The 24,496-nt window shown below is 44.5% G+C and overlaps 1 protein-coding gene across 1 annotated transcript; it reads right to left on the bottom strand.

The window, feature by feature from the left end:
• Window positions 1-258: 258 nt before the first annotated feature.
• LOC110600532 lies at window positions 259-1,233 on the bottom strand. Its single transcript, XM_021737390.1, has 2 exons — window positions 800-1,233; window positions 259-721 (listed from the first exon to the last, which is right to left on the bottom strand). Exons 1-2 carry the CDS (start codon window positions 1,231-1,233, stop codon window positions 259-261), a joined length of 897 nt encoding a protein of 298 aa, XP_021593082.1.
• Between the last annotated feature and the right edge of the window lie 23,263 nt (window positions 1,234-24,496).

Here is a 24,496-nt window from a genome sequence, read left to right as displayed (position 1 = left end):
ATTAAAATAAATATTAAAATAAAATTACTATTACATTATTTATTTTTGTTTGTTTATACAAATAAACTATAATAATATAACAACTATGACATTATATTGCAATGTATTGTTCATTTCATTATATGATTGATTATATTAAAAAACATATTTATTTACTTCCAACTTGATACTTCATGATTACAAAAACACACTCAAATAAAATTCATATGAAACTTCATGAAGAAGCAGAATTCAAATCTGCATATGGTAGATTATTATTCATGGTATATTATCTCCAACAAGAGGAGCAGCAGTAGCAGGAATCTTACTATATCCATCTGAGCTCACTCCTTCCAATTCAACTCCTTCTCCATGTGTCTTCTTGCAACGATAGTAGAACACAGTGAACGAAGAGAACCAATACATCCTCACCACGATTGCACAATTCATCTCAACCAATAGAATAATTGTTCTAGCTACTAATGAATGAGACACTGGAATCATCTCTATCCCTTGAACGAAAATCACACTTGAAATACTGAAAGCAAGATTCAGTAGAAACCCTTGTAGCTTCATGTCCTTGACAATCTCTGCAGCCTTTCCTATTGCCTCAAGTCCTCTCTTTTGTTCAGCAACTGAAACAACAATGGCTAGAAACCATGTCACTGAGAGGTATATGTAGAAAACTACAGCCGAAACACCCATTAAAATAGCAGCAACAGTTAAAATAGATGGATTGTTGCTTAGTGGAAATAATACCAGAACGAGAATAACAAAGAAAAGAAAAAAATAAACGAGAGCAAAAAGAATTAAAAATAACCAAGTAATAAGTGGCCTTGTCCATGATCTAACGGTTTTCAACATCACATCTTTGAACGATAAGTCATCGTTCTTGCCGCCGTGGGTTATGGCGGCGACAAGAATCGTTGCAGTTATGGAGAGTATGAAGGCAACGGAGTCAATAATAACGTAAATGATTTCAATCCCAAAAATGATTTTGATGTCTTTTCTAATGTGGGTGAGAATTTTGTTGAATTCTGGGGTGTTAGGGGTGGAAAAGGGGAGGAGGACGTTTCTCTCGAAGAAGTAGTCGGTGATCACAGGCTTGATGGAGAAGATGTTGGACACGAAGAGAGAAGACTTGATGAGGATGATGAGAAGGGCAATCAAGGCCATAAGCCTTCCATTCTTGGAGAAGATTTTTAGGGTTTCTCTTAGAATTGCGACAAAACTCATAAGTGTAAGAGACTCCATTGTCAAACACAGTTCTTTTCATGCGAAGAGGGCATGCTTTAGCCTATAAGTTTATATAGCCATGCTAGAGAATAGGATAATGGAAGGAAAGGGTAAGAAAATTAATTATTTTTTATTAAAAAAATAAATATTTATTATCATATTAAAGTCGGGAGTGCAGTCTACGTTAATTTATTTAATTGATATATGATTTTGATTATTTTTTTATTTTTTTTTCATTGAATTTTAAATTTAAGACCTCAACTCTTTCAATGTATATTAATTAATATTGGTAATTTAATTAATAAATTATTATCCAAAAAATAAAAGTACCCATTATTTGGGGTAGGTAAGAAAGGAGAACTAGTCAATGTTTTGGCTTTTTAAACACGACTTCGTCATCTGTGTCTGATCAGGTCCTCTCTTCAAATTAAATATCTTATTGCTTTTATTTAATTTGTGAATATAATTTATTGTATTAATATTATTGTTTATTTCGTCAATAAAAATGTTGATAAAGTCTTCTCCTTAAGGTGAATTATTACTTTTCTTCCATTTATGTGGGCCCTATAGCGTTGAATATTTATTTTTTTATTTATTCAAACTTAATTGTCACGTACATTAATTTTAGGGTTGATTATATTCTATTTAAATAAAAAAATTAATCGAATTAAATTAATTTAAGAATTTAAGTTTAGTTTTTTATTTATTTTAATTTAATTTAATTTTTAAATTAAATTTTAAAATATTAAAAATAAAATATAAAATATAAAAAATTTATTAAAAATACTGAATTAAATCGATTTAAATCAAATCAATCGCTGTTCAAACCAATAAACAAAAAATAAGTTAAGAAAAATAAAAGGAACTTATTTGAGACGGTGAAATTCTATTAATTTACTTGTAGTTTTCCAAGCTATTAGATAAAATGTCTTTGAAATTGTCATAATCTATCCAGCGATACCAAGGGCCACCGTTGATTTTGATATAAAAATTAGAAATAAAATTTCCACAATATAATCATCAATCCCTTTCAACAAATTTGTTGTATTTGAATTGAAAAAGATTAAAAAAAGTGTTATACAAAATAATTTACGACAATAATTTTAAATCAATCAACGTATGAAAAGGGTAAAGGATTAAAGTTATCGATAAATATTAATTTAATTATTTATTAAAATTTCTAATTAATTAATTAAATTAATATATGATTGTAATATGATGATTCCAAAGTATTCTGCATGTATTTAAATCATGATCAATTAAATGGGTATATGCTTTGTACTTGGTTTATTTTGAAATAGAAAAGGGTAAGCCCAAAACAATAGGGTAAAAAATTAAGAAGAAATTAATTTTGGGCTTGGTAGGAGAAAATGCTAAGTTGATGAGCTGGACTTGAAGGTTTAAAAAACCCTAATACCTTTATATATATATATGGATAATTTATATAAATCTTCTTAAGGTTTGATAAAATTTATAGAGTAATTTCTTATTAAATTTTTAATAATAAATTAATTTTTAAATTTAATTTTTATTTAAAAAAATATTTTTTTAAATTTAATTTTATCTAATAAAATAATGTAATACCTGACTAGACTCCGGCATCGAAATTCCTGCTTTACGGCGGAACTTCGAATGTCGGAACTCTCTACTAGGGTAAAATATGTTTTTTACAAATGTTTTTCATGTTTTTGATGGTTAATTTTTGAGTTAAAGTTTTAAAGAAAAGAAAAGAAAGAGAATGAAGGAAGACCTCATGTTCGGCCGTCGAACCTCATGTTCGGCCGCCGAACATGGGATGCATGCGGAGGCACGTTAGGCCCCCGAAGGTGGTCTGGCCAGCCACCTATAAAGGGGTCCCCTATCCGAAATGGACGAGTCTTTCTCTACCCATTTCCGGCCAAGATGAGTCTCCGTCATCCCTTGTCGATCTTGAGTCCTTCCTTCAAGTCTCTCGTGATTTTATGAGTTTTTAACTTGGTTTTGAAGATTTTTGAGCAAAGAATGAAATTTTGAAACTTGGAGACTCGGGGCTCGATTTCTCCCATCTCCGAGTTTAGATCGTCTCCCCTCTCGTTCTTCAAGAGGTAAGAGTAGATCCTACCTTTCTTTTATGTTTTATGAAAGCTTTGAGGGGTTTTAGGAAGTTTTGATGCATGGTTAGCTTAGTTGTTAAAATGTTAGGGTTATGTGAGTTAAATGATGCAATGTATGTTTTAGGCATGTTTTTGTGATGTTGTTGGGGTATAGGCTAGTTTTAAGCCCCTAAATGCTTAAGGATGTGTTATGTATATTTAGGAGTGTTGTGTTTGAGTTTGGAAGGTTTGGGAGGCAAAAAATGTGCATAAGGGCTGAGTTCTGCCACTTCTGGAGGAACTCAGGTTTGGCAGCCGAACCTGCCTGTGGAGGCAAGCTTTTGGCTGCCGAACCCTGCCCTAGAAAGTTGGACTTTCGGCTTTGGAGGGGAGTTTCGGTCGCCGAAGGTGCCGTCGAAAGTGGCTGAGTTTCGGCTCTGGAGGGATTTTCGGCCGCCGAACCTGCCGCCGAAAGTGCCCTGTCCAGCCTTCCTTTGCATGTTTTCTATGATTATTCTATGATGTTTTAGGGGGTTTTTGGGGAGTTGTTTAGAGTCATTTTAGTGTATGTTTAATCCCTCATTTGAGTTCACCTGTGTAGGTTCGGACCCGAGGAACCGAGGACCCCAGCAGTGAGATAGCTGCTTCAGAGTCTGTTCAGAGTCAGCCAGAGGTGAGTAGAACTGAACTACGTTTTAAAATAATAAAGTTTTGAGCATGTTCATGCATCATGAATGCCATGATATATTTCAGGTTGTTGCATTAGAATCTCACAAATATGTTGCATTGCATTCTATGTTGTTGATGTGGATGGATGTTGGATGATCCATTAGCCCTCAATATGATATGATGATTAATGAAAGTCCAAGGCTGCCCATGTCCACGCGTCCTGGCATTTTTATGTATGATATGATGATTAATGAAGTCCAGGGCTGCCCATGTCCACGCGTCTTGGCATTGTGTGATGTTTAAGAGGAAGTCCTGCGGAGCTCCATCGAGGGCCGGGTACATTGGATATGTAGAGGGTTATTGGTGACAAGTCCATCCGTGATGTGAATTGTATGTGTTGTGATGCATTCCATGTAAGCATAATTTATGAATATGTTATTTTTGTTCTGCTCACTGGGCTTTTTAGCTCACCCCCCTTTCTCTTAACCCCCAGGCTTGCAGGTTCAGGATAGACCGGGGAGTCTCCAAGGTTGAAGTCAAGTTAAGTGTAATAGTTAGAGTGGACATGTATTGTAAAACGATTTTATGTAATGTATTGTAAAGAATGTTTTATGGTTTAGTATTGTGCTTGGCCCGAATAGTAATGTTAGTCCCCTTGTACATGATCTTTGAACGAAATGTTTTTATGATGAGAAATGATAGTCCAAGCTTGATGTATGTTATGGTAACCCACTAGAGCATTTGATGAGGGCTCTAGTTTGGGGTTTCATGTCTATGATTTTAGTGCATGCACAGGTCAGACTTGGAATATGGAAAGTTTTTACATTTTTATGAAAATGTATGATCATGTATGGTATGTTATCAGGTATATAGCAGGTATAGAAGGCTTGCTACGGGTCCCGGCGGCCTTAAGTCGATCTGGATTCTAACGCCGGTAGCGGTCCGATTTTCGGATCGTTACAGATTGGTATCAGAGCCCTAAGTTCATATGGTCGGACCTAGAGTGTGTCGGGCTCATAGGGGTTATTGAAGGGCAAGCACAATAGGAAAAATCATGTCCAGTAGGATAGGATGTGGAGTCCTGTCTTGAATAATGATGTGAAATGCCATGATTTATGCATGTGCATTAATGTTATGCTATGTATGTGATGCGGGTTCATGTGTTTCCACATGAACCATTTGATGCTAATGTTTTATGCGATATGTGTTGTTTTTCAGTGAGCAAGATGAGAGGAACTCGTCGATCTGCACGATTGACTGGAATACTACCAGAGAATGAGGGCATGGATGCCCGTCCTCCTGCATTGCCAAGGGCAATGTCATGCAGATCTAATAGAGAGAGATCAGTAAGGGACCCTAGAAGGTCTTTTGATGCTAGTAGACGGGGTAGAGATTAGGGTGGGAGTTCAGCTGATGTGAGGGAAGATATGGATATTGACCAGAGGAGAGATGGAAGCTTGGGAGTAAGCATGTCTGAGGAGGGTTCAGGGGAGTCACAGGGAGACGCTTAGGCCTCGGGGTTTGGTTATCCACCCCAGTATCCACCCTTTCCTCAGGGCTCAGGATATCCGATGGGAGGTACATCGGATTTCTCTAACTTTAATCCCTACCCTTCCTACATGCCTTACCCTCCCTTTTACCCACCATACCCTCAGTATTCCATGTATCCACCCCCACCTTTCTATCCAAATCTAGCAAACCCTACCTCAGGGAATGTGGCACCTACTCCTCCACCAGCAGAGCCAGCTACCCCTAATGTCCAAATGCCTAAGCCTAGCTCATCTGGGGGGGATAAGGTGAAGATGACTGATTATCTTAAGCTGGATGCTCCCAAGTTTAATACGGGGGATGATCCGTTTGAGTACCTCAATGTAACGACCCGAAAATCGGACCGCTACCGGCTCTAGGATCCAGATCGGCTTAAGGCCGCCGGGACCCGTAGCAAGCCTGACATATAACCTGTGAACCTGTCAAATCCCATACATGATCAAACATACTCATAAACCTGTAAACTTTTCTTTTCCATAACCCAAGCTCAACCTGTGCATACTCATAACATAACATAAACCACACACTGGAGCTCTCATCAAATGCTCCAATGGGGTATCATAACATACATGAATTAAGCTGGGTTGAACATAAACATCATAAAACATTCTATGGATCATGTATCAAAAGGGATTACTATACAAACTCGGTCAAGCACAATTTCTAAACCTCAATACCTCATCATTACAATCATAATTGTATAAGACATTACATTACAATTTAATCATGTCCACTGCTAGCTATTACATAACCAAGACTTTACTCTATCCGACTTCCTACTCTATCCTGTACCTGCAAGCCTAGGGGTTAAAGGGAGAGGGGTGAGCTAAAAGCCCAGTGAGTAGAACCATAAAAACATATTAACAAACATGCTCCAATGAAATGCATCATAACACAGACAATTCACATAAGGGTTGGGTGAACTTGTCACCAAATAGTCCCAGCATCATTTGTGCCAGGCCATAGCATGGGGTCCTGGTCTTCTTGTCATATCATACATTACTTACCATTGCCCCAGGGCCTCCTCTGGGCTCCTGGTCTTCGAGTCCCATATCCGTGCCAGGCCGTAGAATGGGGTCCTGGTCTTTCATTTCCGTGCCAGGCCGTAGAATGGGGTCCTGGTCTTCCCTCAGGGACTAATTGGGTCATCCAATATCCACCCACATCAACAATAAAGAATGCAATGCAACATATTCGTGAAATCTAATGCAATCATCCTATTGCATACTCATGATGCATGAAACATGATAAACATTTAATTTCTCAATTTAAAAGATTAAGTTTAGTTCCACTCACCTCTGGCTGACTCTGACAACACCGAAGCAGCTGAACTCACTGCTGGGGTCCTCGGTTCCTCGGGTCCGAACCTACACAGGTGGACTCAAATGAGGGACCAAACATACTAGAATATGACTCTAAAATACTCCCCAAAAACCCCTTTAAAACACCTCAAAACATTATGGAAAAACATGCAAAGGAGGGCTGCACAGGGCACTTTCGGCGGCACCTTCGGCGGCCGAAACTCCCAGACAGAGGCGAAACTCATGCATGTTCTGCGGCACTTTCGGCGGCCGAAACTCCCAGACAGAGACGAAAGTCTCCTTTCGGGGGCAAGCTTGGGCAGCCGAAGGCTGCCTCCACAAGCATGTTCGGCGGCCGAAAGTTCCTTCGGCTGCCGAACCTGGTTTCTCCCATAGTGGCAAAAACTCAGCACTTCTATGCACATACACCTCCCATTCCAAACCAAACATGCATAAACCTATTCTACAACACACATACACAAGCATACAAGCTCCTAGGGGCTTCAAACCATCCTAAGCCCCATCTACAACACATCAAACATGCATTTGCAAGCCACATTGTTCAAAAACACAACATTAACTCAAAAACTCATATAAACCTATACATGCCATTCTACCCCATAAACTAGCATAAAACTTACTTAAAACATGAAATGAGTTCAAGATCGGCCCTTACCTCTTGAAGATCGAGAGAAGGACGACCTAAACTTGGAGATGGGAGATTTTCAACTTCCTTGGGTCTCCAAGCTCAAAACTTGCTCAAAACTTGAAAATCTTCAAAACAAGATGAAAACTTGTGAAAATTGTGAAAGATTTGAAGGAAGAACTCAAAGATTGGTGAGGGACGGCGGAGAGCTCACCTTGGCCGACAATGGGGAGAAAAGCTCGCCCATTTTCGGCTAAGGGAGCCTTTTATAGTGGCTGGCCAGGCCACGTTCGGGGGCCGAACGTGCCTCCGCATGCAAGCCATGTTCGGCGGCCGAACTTGAGGTTCGGCGGCCGAACCTGGACTTCCCTCACTTATGCCTTCGGGGGCCTAAGGCACACCCGAAATGCCTGCATGTTCGGCGGCCGAACTTGAGTTTTCCTCCAAGGTTGTTTTCATGCAAAAACTCATTTTCTTTCATGCTTAAAACACAAAACACATTATAACATTTTATGAAAACATGGTTTTACCCTTCTAGAGGTCTCCGACAACCGAGATTCCACCGGACGGTAGGAATTCCGATACCGGAGTCTAGCCGGATATTACATTCTCCCCCCCTTAAGAACATTCGTCCCCAAATGTTCCTCAACTAGCACATGCAAGGCATACAACATAACATACACATAAAACACATAAGAGGCTAACCTTAGAAAAGATAAGGGTATTGCTGGAGCATGGACTCCCGTGTCTCCCAGGTGCATTCTTCCATATTGTGGTGGTTCCAAAGGACTTTCACCATCGGGATTTCCTTATTCCTTAGCTTTCTAATCTGGGTGTCTAGGATCCATACCGGCTGTTCAACATAGGTGAGATCCTCTTGGATCTCCACATTAGGCTCACTAAGAACCTTGCCTGGATCTGACACGAACTTCCTCAACATTGAAACATGGAAAACCGGATGGATTCTTTCCATCGAAGCAGGTAAATCCAGCTTGTACGATACATTCCCAATCTTTTGCAAGACTTCAAAGGGTCTGATGTACCGTGGAGCCAGCTTACCTTTCTTCCCGAACCGAACCACTCCTTTCATAGGAGACACCTTAAGCAATACCAGATCCCCCTCCTGAAACTCTACTTGCCTTCTGCGGATGTCTGCATAACTATTCTGCCTGCTTGCAGCAGTCTTGATTCTTTCTCTGATTATGGGTACCACCCTGCTGGTGATCTCTACAAGCTCAGGCCCTGCCAAGGCCTTTTCTCCAACCTCTTCCCAGCAAACAGGTGATCTGCACTTCCTCCCATACAAAGCTTCATATGGAGCCATCCCGATGCTAGCATGATGGCTGTTATTGTAGGCAAACTCCACCAAAGGCAGATGCTGCCTCCAAGAACCGCCAAAGTCCAGCACACACATTCTAAGCATATCCTCTATTGTCTGGATGGTCCTCTCCGACTGTCCGTCCGTCTGTGGATGGAAAGCAATGCTAAAATCCAACATGGTACCCATGGCATTCTGCAGACTCCGCCAAAACCTGGAGGTGAACTGGGGTCCTCTATCGGACACTATTGAAATAGGAACCCCATGCAGTCTGACGATCTCATCAACATACACCTGCGCCAACTTGTCCACAGAATAGCCACTCCTGACAGGGATGAACTGAGCAGATTTGGTGAGTCTGTCCACGATCACCCATATGGAGTCCAATCTGTTGGACGTCGCCGGTAACCCCACTACGAAGTCCATAGCTATATTTTCCCATTTCCACTCTGGAATAGGTAGCGAGTTAAGCATTCCAGCCGGCTTCTGATGTTCCAGCTTCACCCTCTGACATACTTCGCAGGCTGACACAAACTGTGCCACTTCTTTCTTCATCGCTGGCCACCAATAAACCTTCTTCAGATCTTGATACATCTTGGTGGCTCCGGGGTGAACGCTGTATCTTGCATTATGAGCCTCCCTCATAATGTCTCCTTTTAGCCCTATGTCATCTGGTACACACAATCGACTCCCATAACGGAAGATCCCCTTACTGTCAAATCTGAACTCACTATCCTTGCCTGACTGAACAGTCCTGTCAATCTTCACTAACTCTGGATCCTCATGCTGTTTCTGAGCCTCCTGCTCCAGAAACACGGGTGCCACTCTCATCTGAGCAATCAATGCACCTGTACCAGACAACTCCAACTGTAGACCTTCATCAATGAGCTTGTAAAACTCCTTCACCACTGGTCTCCTCTCTGCCGTGATGTGGGATAGACTGCCTAGCAATTTCCGACTTAGGGCGTCTGCCACGACATTCGCCTTACCCGGATGATACTGGATCTTGCAATCGTAGCCACTCAGCAACTCTACCCACCTTCTCTGTCTCAAATTTAGATCCCTCTAACTCAAGATGTACTGCAGGCTCTTATGATCTGTGAAGATCTCACATTTAACTCCATAGAGGTAGTGCCTCCACATCTTGAGTGCAAAGATTACCGCTGCCATCTCTAGGTCATGCGTGGGGTAATTCAACTCATGCTTCTTCAGCTGTCTAGAAGCATAAGCAATTACCCTTTCATTCTGCATTAGCACACAACCCAGACCCAGTCGGGATGCATCACAGAACACTGTGAAGTCCTCATCACTAGATGGCAGGGCTAACACTGGTGCTGAAGTCAACATCTTCTTAAGCTCTTCAAAACTCTCTTCGCATTGGTCGGTCCACACAAACTTTTGATTCTTCCTAGTTAGTCTGGTCAGAGGAGCTGCAATTTTCGAGAAGTCCTGAACGAACCTCCTGTAGTAACCTGCCAAACCCAAGAAACTCCTGATCTCTGTCACTGAAGTGGGTCTAGGCCAGTTAGCTACAGCTTCTACCTTATTGGGGTCCACCTCTATCCCGTTCTCTGACACTACATGCCTCAAGAATGAAATGCTCCTCAGCCAGAACTCACACTTAGAGAACTTGGCATACAAGCCATGTTCCCTCAAGGTCTGCAGAACCAACCTCAGATGATGGGCATGCTCCTCTGCATTCCTGGAATACACCAAGGTATCATCTATGAAGACAATAACGAAGTGATCCAGGTACTGGCTAAACACTCTGTTCATGAGATCCATGAATGCTGCAGGGGCGTTGGTTAACCCGAACGGCATTACAAAGAACTCAAAATGCCCATATCTAGTCCTGAAAGCTGTCTTTGGCACATCTTCTTCTCTGATCCTCAGCTGATGATACCCAGATCTCAGATCTATGTTGGAGAAACAACCCGCTCCTGCTAGCTGGTCAAATAGATCGTCGATCCTTGGCAAAGGGTACCTGTTCTTGGTAGTGACTTTGTTCAACTGCCTGTAGTCGATACAAAGTCTGAGGGATCCATCCTTCTTTCTCACAAACAAAACTGGAGCACCCCAGGGTGAGGTACTCGGTCGGATGAAGCCCTTGTCTACCAGCTCCTGTAACTGCTCCTTCAACTCTTTCAATTTTGCTGGCGCCATCCTGTAAGGAGGGATAGAGATCGGTCGGGTTCCAGGCATCAGTTCTATCTCGAACTCTATCTCCCTAGCAGGTGGTAAACCTGGCAGCTCGTCTGGGAACACATCCAAAAACTCTCTGACCACCGGCACCGAGGCGGGCTCTCTAACCTGACTGCTAAGCTCTCTCACATGAGCCAAATACCCCTGACATCCCCTCCTAAGCAACCTACGAGCCTGAAGAGCTGATATCAAACCTCTAGGTGTACCCCTCCTGTCTCCCCTGAGGACGACCTCTGACCCATCCTGACTTCTGAACCTGACTACCTTGTCCCTGCAGTCCAAGGTAGCACCATGGGTAGATAACCAGTCCATCCCTAGAATGACGTCAAAATCTGTCAAGTCTAGAACCACAAGGTCGGCGGACAAGCATCTTCCCTCAACAAACACAGGACTATACTGGCAGACTGACTTTGCCACTGATGGATCACACTTGGGTCCACTGACCCTGAGAGGACACTTTAACCCAGAGATCATCAACCCCAACCTCTCAACGGCTCTCGGTGTAATAAAAGAATGAGATGCACCAGGGTCCATCAAGGCATATACATCTGAACAACCAATGACTAAGTTACCTGCCACCACGATGTTAGATGCATCTGCCTCCTGCTGTGTCATGGTGAAGATCCGTGCTGGAGCTGATGGACCTTCACCTCTGAAACCCGCTGAAGAAGAGGCTGCCCCTCTCCCTCTGCCTCTGCCACTGGCCTGAGTCGTGGCTGGAGCTGCTGGCTGCGCTACACTACCTGAAGCTGTCTGCTGGGACTGTGCCATCGGGACTGCTATTGGACATTCTCGAGCCATATGCCCCTCCTGACCACATCTGAAACAGGCTGTCGTCCCAAACCGACATACTCCCTTGTGTGGCTTACGACACCTTGCACAAACTGCATTATCCGCACCAGAGCTTGAGCCACTCCCGAATCCCAGACTGGACTTGACTTTGCTCCAGAACTTGTTCTTCTTAGTCTTGGCTTTGCCCCATCTCTTGCTGCCTGAAGCTGCTGCACTCAGGGTAGAGGGATCTAACCTTCCCCCACCCGGGGTTTTAGGACCAGAAGACTGTGCCACTGACTGCTTAACTGTCCCCTGAATGATGGCACTGGCCTCCATTTTCCTGGCCATATCTACTATGGCATGGAAGCTCTCCCTGTCCACTGACTGAATCAAGGAGGAATACCTGGAATGAAGTTTCATGACATACCTCCTTGACTTCTTCGAATCTGTATCCAGACTCTGCCCAGCAAAAGGCAACAGCTCCAAGAATCTGTCGGTGTACTCCTCTACACTCATTTCATCTGTCTGCCTCAACTGCTCAAACTCTATCATCTTCAATTCTCTTGAACTATCAGGGAAAGCCCATCCTGCAAATTCATTAGTGAACTCCTCCCATGATAGGCTTTCCACCCTCGGGCTCACATAATTCTTAAACCACTCACGGGCCTTTTTGCATTTTAATGTGAACCCAGCCATCTGGATGGCTCTACTGTCATCCGCCCCTAACTCCTCTGTAATTGTCTTGACCCTCTCAAGATACACAAACGGGTCATCACCTGATTCAAACTGGGGAGCACCCAGCTTCATATATTCAGTCATCTTGACCTTGCTCCCACCAGATGAGCTAGGCCTAGGTAATTGAGTTTCTGGAACTGGGGTTTCTGCTGATGGTGGAGGAGGTGCAACATTTTCTGTGGTGGGGTTTGTTGGATTTGGATAGTAGGGTGGGGGTGGATACATTGGGTACTGTGGGTATGGTGGGTAGTAGGGTGGGTATGGCATCTGTGTGGGATAAGGGGTAAAGCTAGGGTAATCCGATGTACCTCCCATCGAATACCCGGAATTTTGTGAGAAGTGCGGGTAGTGGGGTGGCTGAACAAATCCCGAGGCCTGAGTGCCTCCTTGGGACTCTCCCATACCTTCTTCAGACATGCTAACTCCCAGACTGCCATCCCTCCTCTGCTCTACATCCATATCATCCCCCATGTCCTCAGACATTCCTCCCTGAACTGTTCCCCTCACTGATCTGCTTCTACCCATATCCAGAGACCTTCTAGGGTCTCTTGCTGCTCTTTCTCTGTTAGACCTACTAGACATTGCCCTAGGCAATGCAGGAGGACGGGCGCTCATGCCCTCATCCTCAGGTGGCACTCCAGTCAATCGTGCAGATCGACGAGTTCCTCTCATCCTGTTTTCTGAAAAACAGCACATAACAAACAAACATTAGCATCATACGGTTCATGTGGAAACACATGAACTCGCATCACATACATCTCATAACAATCATAACATTAATGCACATGCACATTATCATGGCATTTCACATCATCATACAAGACATGACTCCACATCCTATCCTAGTGGACATGATCTTTCCTATTATGCTTGACCTTCTATAACATCTATGAGCCCGACACTCTAGGTCCGACCATATGAACCTAGGGCTCTAATACCACTCTGTAACGACCCGAAAATCGGACCGCTACCAGTGCTAGGATCCAGATCGGCTTAAGGCTGCCGGAACCCGTAGCAAGCCTGACATATAACCTGTGAACCTGTCAAATCCCATACATGATCAAACATACTCATAAACCTGTAAACTTTTCTTTTCCATAACCCAAGCTCAACCTGTGCATACTCATAACATAACATAAACCACACACTGGAGCTCTCATCAAATGCTCCAATGGGGTATCATAACATACATGAATTAAGCTGGGTTGAACATAAACATCATAAAACATTCTATGGATCATGTATCAAAAGGGATTACTATACAAACTCGGTCAAGCACAATTTCTAAACCTCAATACCTTATCATTACAATCATAACTGTATAAGACATTACATTACAATTTAATCATGTCCATTGCTAGCTATTACATAACCAAGACTTTACTCTATCCGACTTCCTGCTCTATCCTGTACCTGCAAGCCTGGGGGTTAAAGGGAGAGGGGTGAGCTAAAAGCCCAGTGAGTAGAACCATAAAAACATATTAACAAACATGCTCCAATGAAATGCATCATAACACAAACAATTCACATAAGGGTTGGGTGAACTTGTCACCAAATAGTCCCAACATCATTTGTGCCAGGCCGTAGCATGGGGTCCTGGTCTTCCTGTCATATCATACATTACTTACCATTGCCCCAGGGCCTCCTCTGGGCTCCTGGTCTTCGAGTCCCATATCCGTGCCAGGCCGTAGAATGGGGTCCTGGTCTTTCATTTCCGTGCCAGGCCGTAGAATGGGGTCCTGGTCTTCCCTCAGGGACTAATTGGGTCATCCAATATCCACCCACATCAACAATAAAGAATGCAATGCAACATATTCGTGAAATCTAATGCAATCATCCTATTGCATACTCATGATGCATGAAACATGATAAACATTTAATTTCTCAATTTAAAAGATTAAGTTTAGTTCCACTCACCTCTGGCTGACTCTGACAACACCGAAGCAGCTGAACTCACTGCTGGGGTCCTCGGTTCCTCGGGTCCGAACCTACACAGGTGGACTCAAATGAGGGACCAAACATACTAGAATATGACTCTAAAATACTCCCCAAACACCCCTTTAAAACACCTCAAAAGATCATGGAAAAACATGCAAAGGAGGGCTGCACAGGGCACTTTTGGCGGCACCTTCGGCGGCCGAAAGTCCCTCCAAAGCCGAAAGTCAGGCAAGTTCGGCAGCACCTTCGGCGGCCGAAACTCCCAGACAGAGGCGAAACTCATGCATGTTCGGCAGCACTTTCGGCGGCCGAAACTCCCAGACAGAGACGAAAGTCTCCTTTCGGGGGCAAGCTTTGGCAGTCGAAGGCTGCCTCCACAAGCATGTTCGGCGGCCGAAAGTTCCTTCAGCTGCCGAACCTGGTTTCTCCCATAGTGGCAGAAACTCAGCTCTTCTATGCACATACACCTCCCATTCCAAACCAAACATGCATAAACCTATTCTACAACACACATACACAAGCATACAAGCTCCTAGGGGCTTCAAACCATCCTAAGCCCCATCTACAACACATCAAACATGCATTTGCAAGCCACATTGTTCAAAAACACAACATTAACTCAAAAACTCATATAAACCTATACATGCCATTCTACCCCATAAACTAGCATAAAACTTACTTAAAACATGAAATGAGTTCAAGATCGGCCCTTACCTCTTGAAGATCGAGAGAAGGACGACCTAAACTTGGAGATGGGAGATTTTCAACTTCCTTGGGTCTCCAAGCTCAAAACTTGCTCAAAACTTGAAAATCTTCAAAACAAGATGAAAACTTGTGAAAATCGTGAAAGATTTGAAGGAAGAACTCAAAGATTGGTGAGGGACGGCGGAGAGCTCACCTTGGCCGACAATGGGGAGAAAAGCTCGCCCATTTTCGGCTAAGGGAGCCTTTTATAGTGGCTGGTCAGGCCACGTTCGGGGGCCGAACGTGCCTCCGCATGCAAGCCATGTTTGGCGGCTGAACTTGAGGTTCAGCGGCCGAACTTGGACTTCCCTCACTTATGCCTTCGGGGGCCTAAGGCACACCCGAAATGCCTGCATGTTCGGCGGCCGAACCTGAGTTTTCCTCCAAGGTTGTTTTCATGCAAAAACTCATTTTCTTTCATGCTTAAAACACAAAACACATTATAACATTTTATGAAAACATGGTTTTACCCTTCTAGAGGTCTCCGACAACCGAGATTCCATCGGACGGTAGGAATTTCGATACCGGAGTCTAGCCGGGTATTACACTCAAAACGGTGAAAATGATAACCGACGAGTTGGAAACAAGTGATAGTAGGGCCATTCAGATGGCGGGATTCACACTCAAATGTAAAAAGGCCAAGGATTGGTTCAAGAGCTATGTGGACCCGAGGGTGGATAGTCTATCCTGGGAGGAATTTGCAAATGAATTTGCGGGATGGGCTTTCCCTGATAGCTCCAGGGAGCTGAAGATGATTGAGTTCGAACAGCTAAGGCAGACGGAGGAGATGAGTGTAGATGAATACACTGATCGATTCCTGGAACTGTTGCCGTTTGTAGGGCAAGCTTTTGACACAGATCTGAAGAAGTCTAGGAGGTATATCATGAAGCTTCACTCCAGGTATTCCTCCTTGATCCAATCAGCAGAAAGGGAGAGTTTCCATGCTATAGTGGACATAGCCCGGAAGATGGAGGCCAGTGCAATAATCGAAGGGAGAGTTAAACAGTCAGTGGCACAGCCTTCAGGTTCCAAGACTCCGAGCAGTGTAAAGATGGATAGATCCAAGTCCAAGAAGAGCAAGTTTTGGAACAAGATAAAGTCTGGTATGGGAATGGGAGGTGGCTCAAGCTCTGGCTCAGGCAGTCCTGTTTGTATGAAGTGTGGGAAGCCACATAAAGGAGTATGTCGGTATGGGACGACAACCTGCTTCAGATGTGGGCAGGAGGGACACATGGCACGGGAATGTCCTAGGGCACCTTTTATGGCACAGTCCCAGCAGACAGCTTCTGGTAGTGTGGCTCAACCAGTAGCTCCAGCCGCGACTCAGGGCAGTAGCAGAGGCAGAGGGAGAGGGGCAGCCTCTTCTTCAGCAGGTTCCCGGGTTGAAGGTCCCTCGGCTCCAGCTAGGATCTTCACTATGACACAGTAGGAGGCGAACACATCCAACACCGTGGTGTCAGGTAATCTCATCATTGGTTGTTCAAATGTGTATGCTTTAATAGACCCTGGTGCATCTCATTCTTTTGTTACCCCGAGAGCAGTAGAGAGGTTGGGTTTGATGGTCTCTGGGTTGGAGTGTCCCCTTTGGGTCAGTGGACCCAAGTTTGATCCATCAGTGGCAGAGTCAGTCTGCCAGTTTAGTCCAGTGTTTGTAGAGGATAGATGCCTTTCAGCCGACCTAGTGGTTCTAGATTTGGCAGATTTTGACGTCATTCTAGGGATGGATTGGCTATCTATCCATGGTGCTACTCTGGACTGCAGAGACAAGATAGTCAGGTTCAGAGGTCAGGATGGGTCAGAGGTCGTCTTCAGAGGAGATAAGAGGGGTACACCCAGAGGTCTGATATCAGCCCTGCAGGCTCGTAGGTTACTTAGGAGGGGATGTCAGGGGTATTTGGCTTATGTGAGAGAGTTTAATAGTCAGGTTAGGGAGCCCGCCTCAGTGCCCGTTGTCAGAAAATTTCCAGACATCTTCCCATACGAGCTTCCAGGACTACCACCTGCTAGGGAGATAGAGTTTGAAATAGAATTGATGCCTGGAACCAGACCAATCTCTATCCCTCCCTACAGGATGGCACCAGCAGAGTTGAAGGAGCTTAAGGAGCAGTTGCAAGAGCTAGTAGATAAGGGTTTCATCCGACCGAGTACCTCACCCTGGGGTGCTCCAGTGTTGTTTGTGAGAAAGAAGGATGGATCCCTCAGACTTTGTATCGACTACAGGCAGTTGAACAAAGTCACTACTAAGAATAAGTATCCGTTGCCTAGGATCGATAATCTATTTGGCCAGCTAGCAGGAGCAGGTTGTTTCTCCAAGATAGATCTGAGATCTGGGTACCATCAGTTGAGAATAAGAGAAGAGGATGTGCCGAAGACGGCGTTCAGGACCAGATATGGGCACTATGAGTTCCTTGTGATGCTGTTCGGGCTAACCAATGCCCCTGCAACATTCATGGACCTCATGAACAGGGTTTTCAGTCAGTATCTGGATCACTTTGTTATTGTCTTCATCGATGATATCTTAGTGTATTCTAGAAACGCAGAGGAGCATGCCTATCATCTGAGGACAGTTTTGCAGACCCTGAGAGAGCACGACTTATATGCCAAGTTCTCCAAATGTGAATTCTGGTTGAGGAGTATCTCATTCTTGGGGCATGTTGTGTCAGAACAGGGAATTGAAGTGGACCCCAAGAAGGTAGAAGCTGTGGCTAACTGGCCTAAACCCACTACAGTAACAGAGATCAAAAGCTTTCTGGGTTTGGCGGGTTACTACAGAAGGTTCGTACATGACTTCTCCAGAATCACCGCTCCTATGACCAGATTAACCAAGAAGAATCATAAGTTTGTATGGTCTGATCAGTGTGAAGAGAGTTTTGAGGAGCTAAAGAAGAGGTTGACGTCAGCACCGGTGTTAGCTCTGCCTACTAGTAATGAAGACTTCACAGTTTTCTGTGATGCATCCCGTGTGGGACTAGGTTGTGTGTTAATGCAGAATGACAGGGTAATTGCTTATGCTTCTAGGCAGTTGAAGAAGCATGAGTTGAATTATCCTACACATGACCTAGAAATGGCAGCAGTGATCTTTGTACTTAAGATGTGGAGGCATTACCTGTATGAGGTTAAATGTGAGATCTTCATAGATCATAAAAGCCTGCAGTACATCTTGAGTCAGAGAGAGTTGAACCTGAGGCAGAGAAGATGGGTGGAACTGCTTAGTGACTATGATTGCAAAATCCAGTACCATCCGGGTAAGGCAAATGTCATGGCAGATGCCCTAAGCCGGAAATCACTTGGCAGTTTATCCCATATCACAGCAGAGAGAAGACCGATGGTGAGAGAGTTCTACAAGCTTATTAATGAGGGACTGCAGTTGGAGTTGTCTGGTACAGGGGCTTTGATAGCTCAGATGAGGGTGACACCCGTGTTTTTGGAGCAGGTGGCTCAGAAACAACATGAGGACCCAGAGTTAGTGAAGATTGCCAGGACCGTTCAGTCAGGCAAGAATGAAGAGTTCAGATTTGACAGCAAGGGGATCCTCTGCTCTGGGAACCGGTTATGTGTACCAGATGATGTGAGTTTGAAAGGTGATATTATGAGGGAAGCTTATAATGCTAGATACAGTGTTCACCCTGGAGCCACCAAGATGTCCCAAGATCTGAAAAGAGTTTATTGGTAGCCAGCTATGAAAAGGGAGGTGGCACAGTTCGTGTCCGCCTGTGAGGTATGTCAAAGGGTGAAGCTGGAACATCAGAAGCCGGCTGGAATGCTTAACCCACTGCCGATTCCAGAGTGGAAATGGGAGAATATCGCTATGGACTTCGTGGTGGGGTTACCGGCAACATCCAACAGATTAGACTCAATATGGGTGATTGTGGACAGACTGACCAAATCTGCTCACTTCATCCCTGTTAGAAGTGGCTACTCTGTGGATAAATTGGCGCAGGTATTTGTTGATGAAGTGGTCAGGTTGCATGGGGCTCCTGTTTCAATAGTGTCTGTTAGAGGACCCCAGTTCACCTCCAGGTTTTGGCGGAGTCTGCAAAATGCTATGGGTACTAGGTTGGATTTTAGCACTGCTTTCCATCCTCAGACTGATGGACAGTCGGAGAGGACCATCCAGACAATTGAAGATATGCTCAGAATGTGTGTGCTAGATTTTGGCGGTTCTTGGAGGCAGCATCTACCCTTGGTGGAGTTTGCCTACAATAACAACTATCATGCTAGCATAGGGATGGCTCCATATGAAGCTTTGTATGGAAGGAAGTGCAGGTCACCTGTTTGCTGGGAAGAAGTAGGAGAGAGGGCCTTGGCAGGGCCTGAGTTAGTAGAGATCACCAGCAGGGTGGTGCCCATTATCAGAGAAAGGATCAGAACTGCTATCAGTCGACAGAAAAGCTATGCAGATGTCCGCAGGTGTAATACCCGGCTAGATTCCGGTATCGAAACCCCTACCTTCCGGCGGAATCTCCGTTGGAATCTGGGATTTCGATGATGCCAGAGTCTTCTTGAAGGGTAAAAGGTGTTTTCTAAAATGTTTTTACTGATTTCATGGTTTTAAATGAAAAAGATTTGAGTTTTGAAAAGAAAAGACCAAGGAGGTAATTGTCAGGTTCGGCCGCCGAAAAGTCAAGTTCGGCCGCCGAACATGGAAAGGTTTCGGGAGCGCCTTTGGCCTCCGAAAGCCTTATTTGAATGAACCAAGGTTCGGCCGCCGAACCTCAAGTTCGGCTGCCGAACATGCATGAGTTTAGGGGGCACGTTAGGCTGCCAAAGGTGGTTCAGCAGGCCACCTATAAAGAGCCCTCAGATCGGAAATGGGCGAGATTTCTCCCCATTCTCGAGCTCAGGTGAGTTTTGGCCCTTCTTTGGTCGTTTTCATGATTTTCTCTACCCATCCTTCAAGTTTTCATGAGATCTACCCTTGTTTTGAAGTTTTGAAGCTTTAAAAGGAGTTTTGGGAGTTTGGAGGCTTTTGGAGCTTGGATCCTCCACACCTCCGAGTTAGGGATCACACCACCCCTCGATCTTCAAGAGGTAAGTGTAGATCCTTGCTTTCCTTTATGTTTTAATAAAGTTTTAAAAGGTTTTAATGGTTGAGTATGGGTAGATATGCATGTTTAGGTTTATGTGGGTTTTATGCCCAATGTATGGTTATATGTGTTTATGTGATGATATGTTGTTAGTTTATGCATGTGGGAGTGAGTATGCATGATGGGGAGAGAGTATGTGAGGATTTGGGTTGTTTTGATGGTTTTGGCCTATGTGGGTCATAAACTATCTATGTATGTTTTGATGTTGTTTTCGGAGTTTAATCAAGTTGTTAAGCTCCTTTGTGCATGGTTAAGAGTTTGTGCTTGTGTTGAAAAGTTGGGTGTATGTTTGTGGGGTGTTTAATATGGTTTGGGAGGCTGTTGGTGTAACGACCCGAAAATCGGACCGCTACCGGCGCTAGGATCCAGGTCGACTTAAGGCCGCCGGGACCCGTAGCAAGCCTAACATGCATCCTGTAAACCTACTTAATCCCATACATGATCAACAACATACATAAAAATTAAATCTTTTCTTTCCATATACATCAACCAAACTCAACCTGCACATATACATTAACATAACATTGATCCCTCTGTGGGATCTCATCAGTGTCCCCAAATGGGTGACATAACATATGTCGAGTTGGTTTACATAAACATCATAAAATCTCTAAGATCATGTATTAAAGGGATAACAACATTCTATGGTCAAGCACACCTCTAATCATCCATAAACATCATTATATAACTATACTGTACTTAAGACATTACATTACAATTTGATCATGTCCATTGCTAGCTATTACATAAACATGACTTCTTTACTCTATCCGGACTCCCGCTCTATACTGTACCTGCAAGCCTAGGGGTAAGGGAGAGGGGTGAGCTAAAAGCCCAGTGAGTAGGACTATAAAACATATTAACACTATGCTCCAATGAAATGCATCATAACACAGACAATTCACATAAGGGTTGGGTGAACTTGTCACCAATTAGTCCAAGTTAACATAGTGCCAGGCCGTAGAATGGGGTCCTGGTCTTCCTGTCATAACATACATTACTTACCATTTCCCCAGGGCCTCCTCTGGGCTCCTGGTCTTCGAGTCTCATAACCGTGCCAGGCCGTAGAATGGGGTCCTGGTCTTTCCTTACATAGTGCCAGGCCGTAGCATGGGGTCTTGGTCTTCCTGTCATGGACTAATTGGGTCATCCAATATTCACCCACATCAACAACAATCGATGCAATGCGGCATATTCGTGGAAACTAATGCAATCATCCTATTGCACAACCATGGTGCATGAAACATGATAAAACATTTAATTTAAAAGATTAAGTTTAGTTCCACTCACATCTGGCTGACTCTGACAACACCGAAGCAGCTGAACTCACTGCTGGGGTCCTCGGTTCCTCGGGTCCTCGGGTCCGAACCTACACAGGTGGACTCAAATGAGGGACCAAACATACCTGAACATAACTATAAACTACTCCCCAAAAACCCCCTAAAACATCATGAAACAACCATACAAAAACATGCAATGAAGGCCTGGACAGGGCACTTTCGGCGGCAGGTTCGGCGGCCGAAAGTCCCTCCAGAGCCGAAAGTCAGGCAGGTTCGGCGGCACCTTCGGCTGCCGAAACTCCCAGACAGAGACGAAACTCATGCATGTTCGGCGGCACCTTCGGCGGCCGAAATTGCCAGACAGAGACGAAAGTCTCCTTTCGGGGGCAAGCTTCGGCAGCCGAAAGGCTGCCTCCCCAGCCACGTTCGGCGGCCGAAAGTTCCTTCGGCTGCCGAACCTGGTTTCTGCCAAAGGGCAGAAACTTGGCTCCCAATGCACATTTCGCCTCCAAACTTATCAAACATGTATCAAACCTATTCTACAACACACAAACGCAAGCATACATGTTCCTAGGGGTCTCAAACCATCAAAAACCCCATCTACAACACATCAAGCATCCACATTGTTCAAGAACACACATTTATACCCATAAACATAACCATAACCTAAACATGCATTCTAACCCATAGATCTTGCATAAAACTTATTCAAAACATAAAACGAGCTTAAGATCGGCTCTTACCTCTTGAAGATCGAGAGAGACGACCCAAAAACTCGGAGTTGGGAGAGATTTGGTTCTTGAACCTCCAAGCTCCAAAACTTTGCTCAAAAGCTTAAATCTTCAAAACCAAGTTAAAACAAGTGAAAATCTTGAAAGATTTAGAGGAAGAACATCAAAAATGGGTGAGGGACGGCGGAGAGCTCACCTTGGTTGAAAATGGGGAAAAGCTCGCCCGTTTTCGGCTAAGGGACCCTTTTATAGTGGCTGGCCAGACCACGTTCGGGGGCCGAATGTGCCTCCGCATGCATGCCATGTTCGGCGGCCGAACTTGAGGTTCGGCGGCCGAACCTGGACTTCCCTCACTTATGCTTTCGGGGGCCTAAAGCACACCCGCAACGCATGCATGTTCGGCGGCCAAACCTGAGTTTTCCTCCAATGCTATTTTCATGCAAAAACTCATTTTCTTTCATGCTTAAAACACAAAACACATTAAAACATTTCATAAAAACATGGTTCTACCCCACTAGAGGCTTTCGACATCCGAGATTCCACCGAACGGTAGGAATTCCGATACCGGAGTCTAGCCGGGTATTACATTCTCTCCCCCTTAAGAACATTCGTCCCCGAATGTTCCTCAACTAGCACATGTAAGGCATACAACATAAAACACATAGAGACTAACCTTAAAAGAGATGAGGATATTGCCGGAGCATGGACTCCCGTGTCTCCCAATTGCATTCTTCCATATTGTGGTGGTTCCACAGGACTTTCACCATCGGGATTTCCTTGTTTCTTAGCTTTCTGATCTGGGTGTCTATGATCCGCACTGGCTGCTCAACATAAGTGAGATCCTCTTGGATCTCCACATCAGGCTCACTAAGAACCTTGCCCGGATCTGACACGAACTTTCTCAACATAGAAACATGGAAAACCGGATGGATTCTCTGCATTGAAGCAGGTAAATCCAGCTTGTACGATACATTCCCAATCTTTTGCAAGACTTCAAAGGGTCCGATGTACCGCGGAGCCAGCTTACCTTTCTTCCCGAACCGAACCATTCCTTTCATTGGAGACACCTTGAGCAATACCAAATCCCCCTCCTAAAACTCTACTAGTCTTCTGCGGATGTCTGCATAACTCTTCTGTCTGCTTGCAGCAGTCTTGATTCTTTCTCTGATTAAGGGTACCACCCTGCTGGTGATCTCGACTAGCTCAGGCCCTGCCAAGGCCTTTTCTCCAACTTCTTCCCAGCAAACGGGTGACCTGCACTTCCTTCCATATAAAGCTTCATATGGAGCCATCCCGATCCTAGCATGATGGTTGTTATTATAGGCAAACTCCACCAAAGGTAGATGCTGCCTCCAAGAACCGCCAAAGTCCAGCACACACATTCTTAGCATATCTTCTATGGTCTGGATGGTCCTTTCTGACTGTCCGTCTGTCTGTGGATGGAAGGCAGTACTGAAATCCAACCTGGTACCCATGGCATCCTGCAGACTCCGCCAAAACCTGGAGGTGAACTGGGGTCCTCTATCTGACACTATAGAAACAGGAACCCCATGCAGTCTGACTATCTCCTCAACGTACACCTGCGCCAACTTGTCCACAGAATAGCCACTCCTGACAGGGATGAAGTGAGCAGATTTGGTGAGTCTGTCCACAATCACCCATATGGAGTCCAATCTGTTGGACGTCGCCGGTAACCCCACTACGAAGTCCATAGCTATATTCTCCCATTTCCACTCTGGAATAGGTAGCGGGTTAAGCATTCCAGCCGGCTTCTGATGTTCCAGCTTCACCCTCTGACAAACTTCGCAGGCTGACACAAACTGTGCCACTTCTCTCTTCATAGCTGGCCACCAATAAACTTTCTTCAAATCCTGATACATCTTGGTGGCTCCGGGGTGAATGCTGTATCTTGCATTATGAGCCTCTCTCATAATGTCTCCTTTTAGCCCTATGTCATCTGGTACACACAAACGACTCCCATAGCGGAGGATCCCCTTATTGTCAAATCTGAACTCGCTGTCTTTGCCTAACTGAACCGTCCTGGCAATCTTCACTAACTCTGGGTCCTCATGTTGTTTCTGAGCCACTTGCTCTAGAAACACATGTGTCACTTTCATCTGAGCAACTAAAGCACCTGTACCAGACAACTCCAACTGTAGACCTTCCTCAATGAGCTTGTAAAACTCCTTCACCACTGGTCTCCTCTCAGCCGTGATGTGGGATAGACTACCTAGTG

This window comes from Manihot esculenta, chromosome 14, assembly GCF_001659605.2.
Source record: "Manihot esculenta cultivar AM560-2 chromosome 14, M.esculenta_v8, whole genome shotgun sequence".
NCBI lineage: Eukaryota > Viridiplantae > Streptophyta > Magnoliopsida > Malpighiales > Euphorbiaceae > Manihot > Manihot esculenta.
Note: the sequence above shows the minus strand (reverse complement) of the source record. Positions and strands in the feature narration are given on the sequence as shown.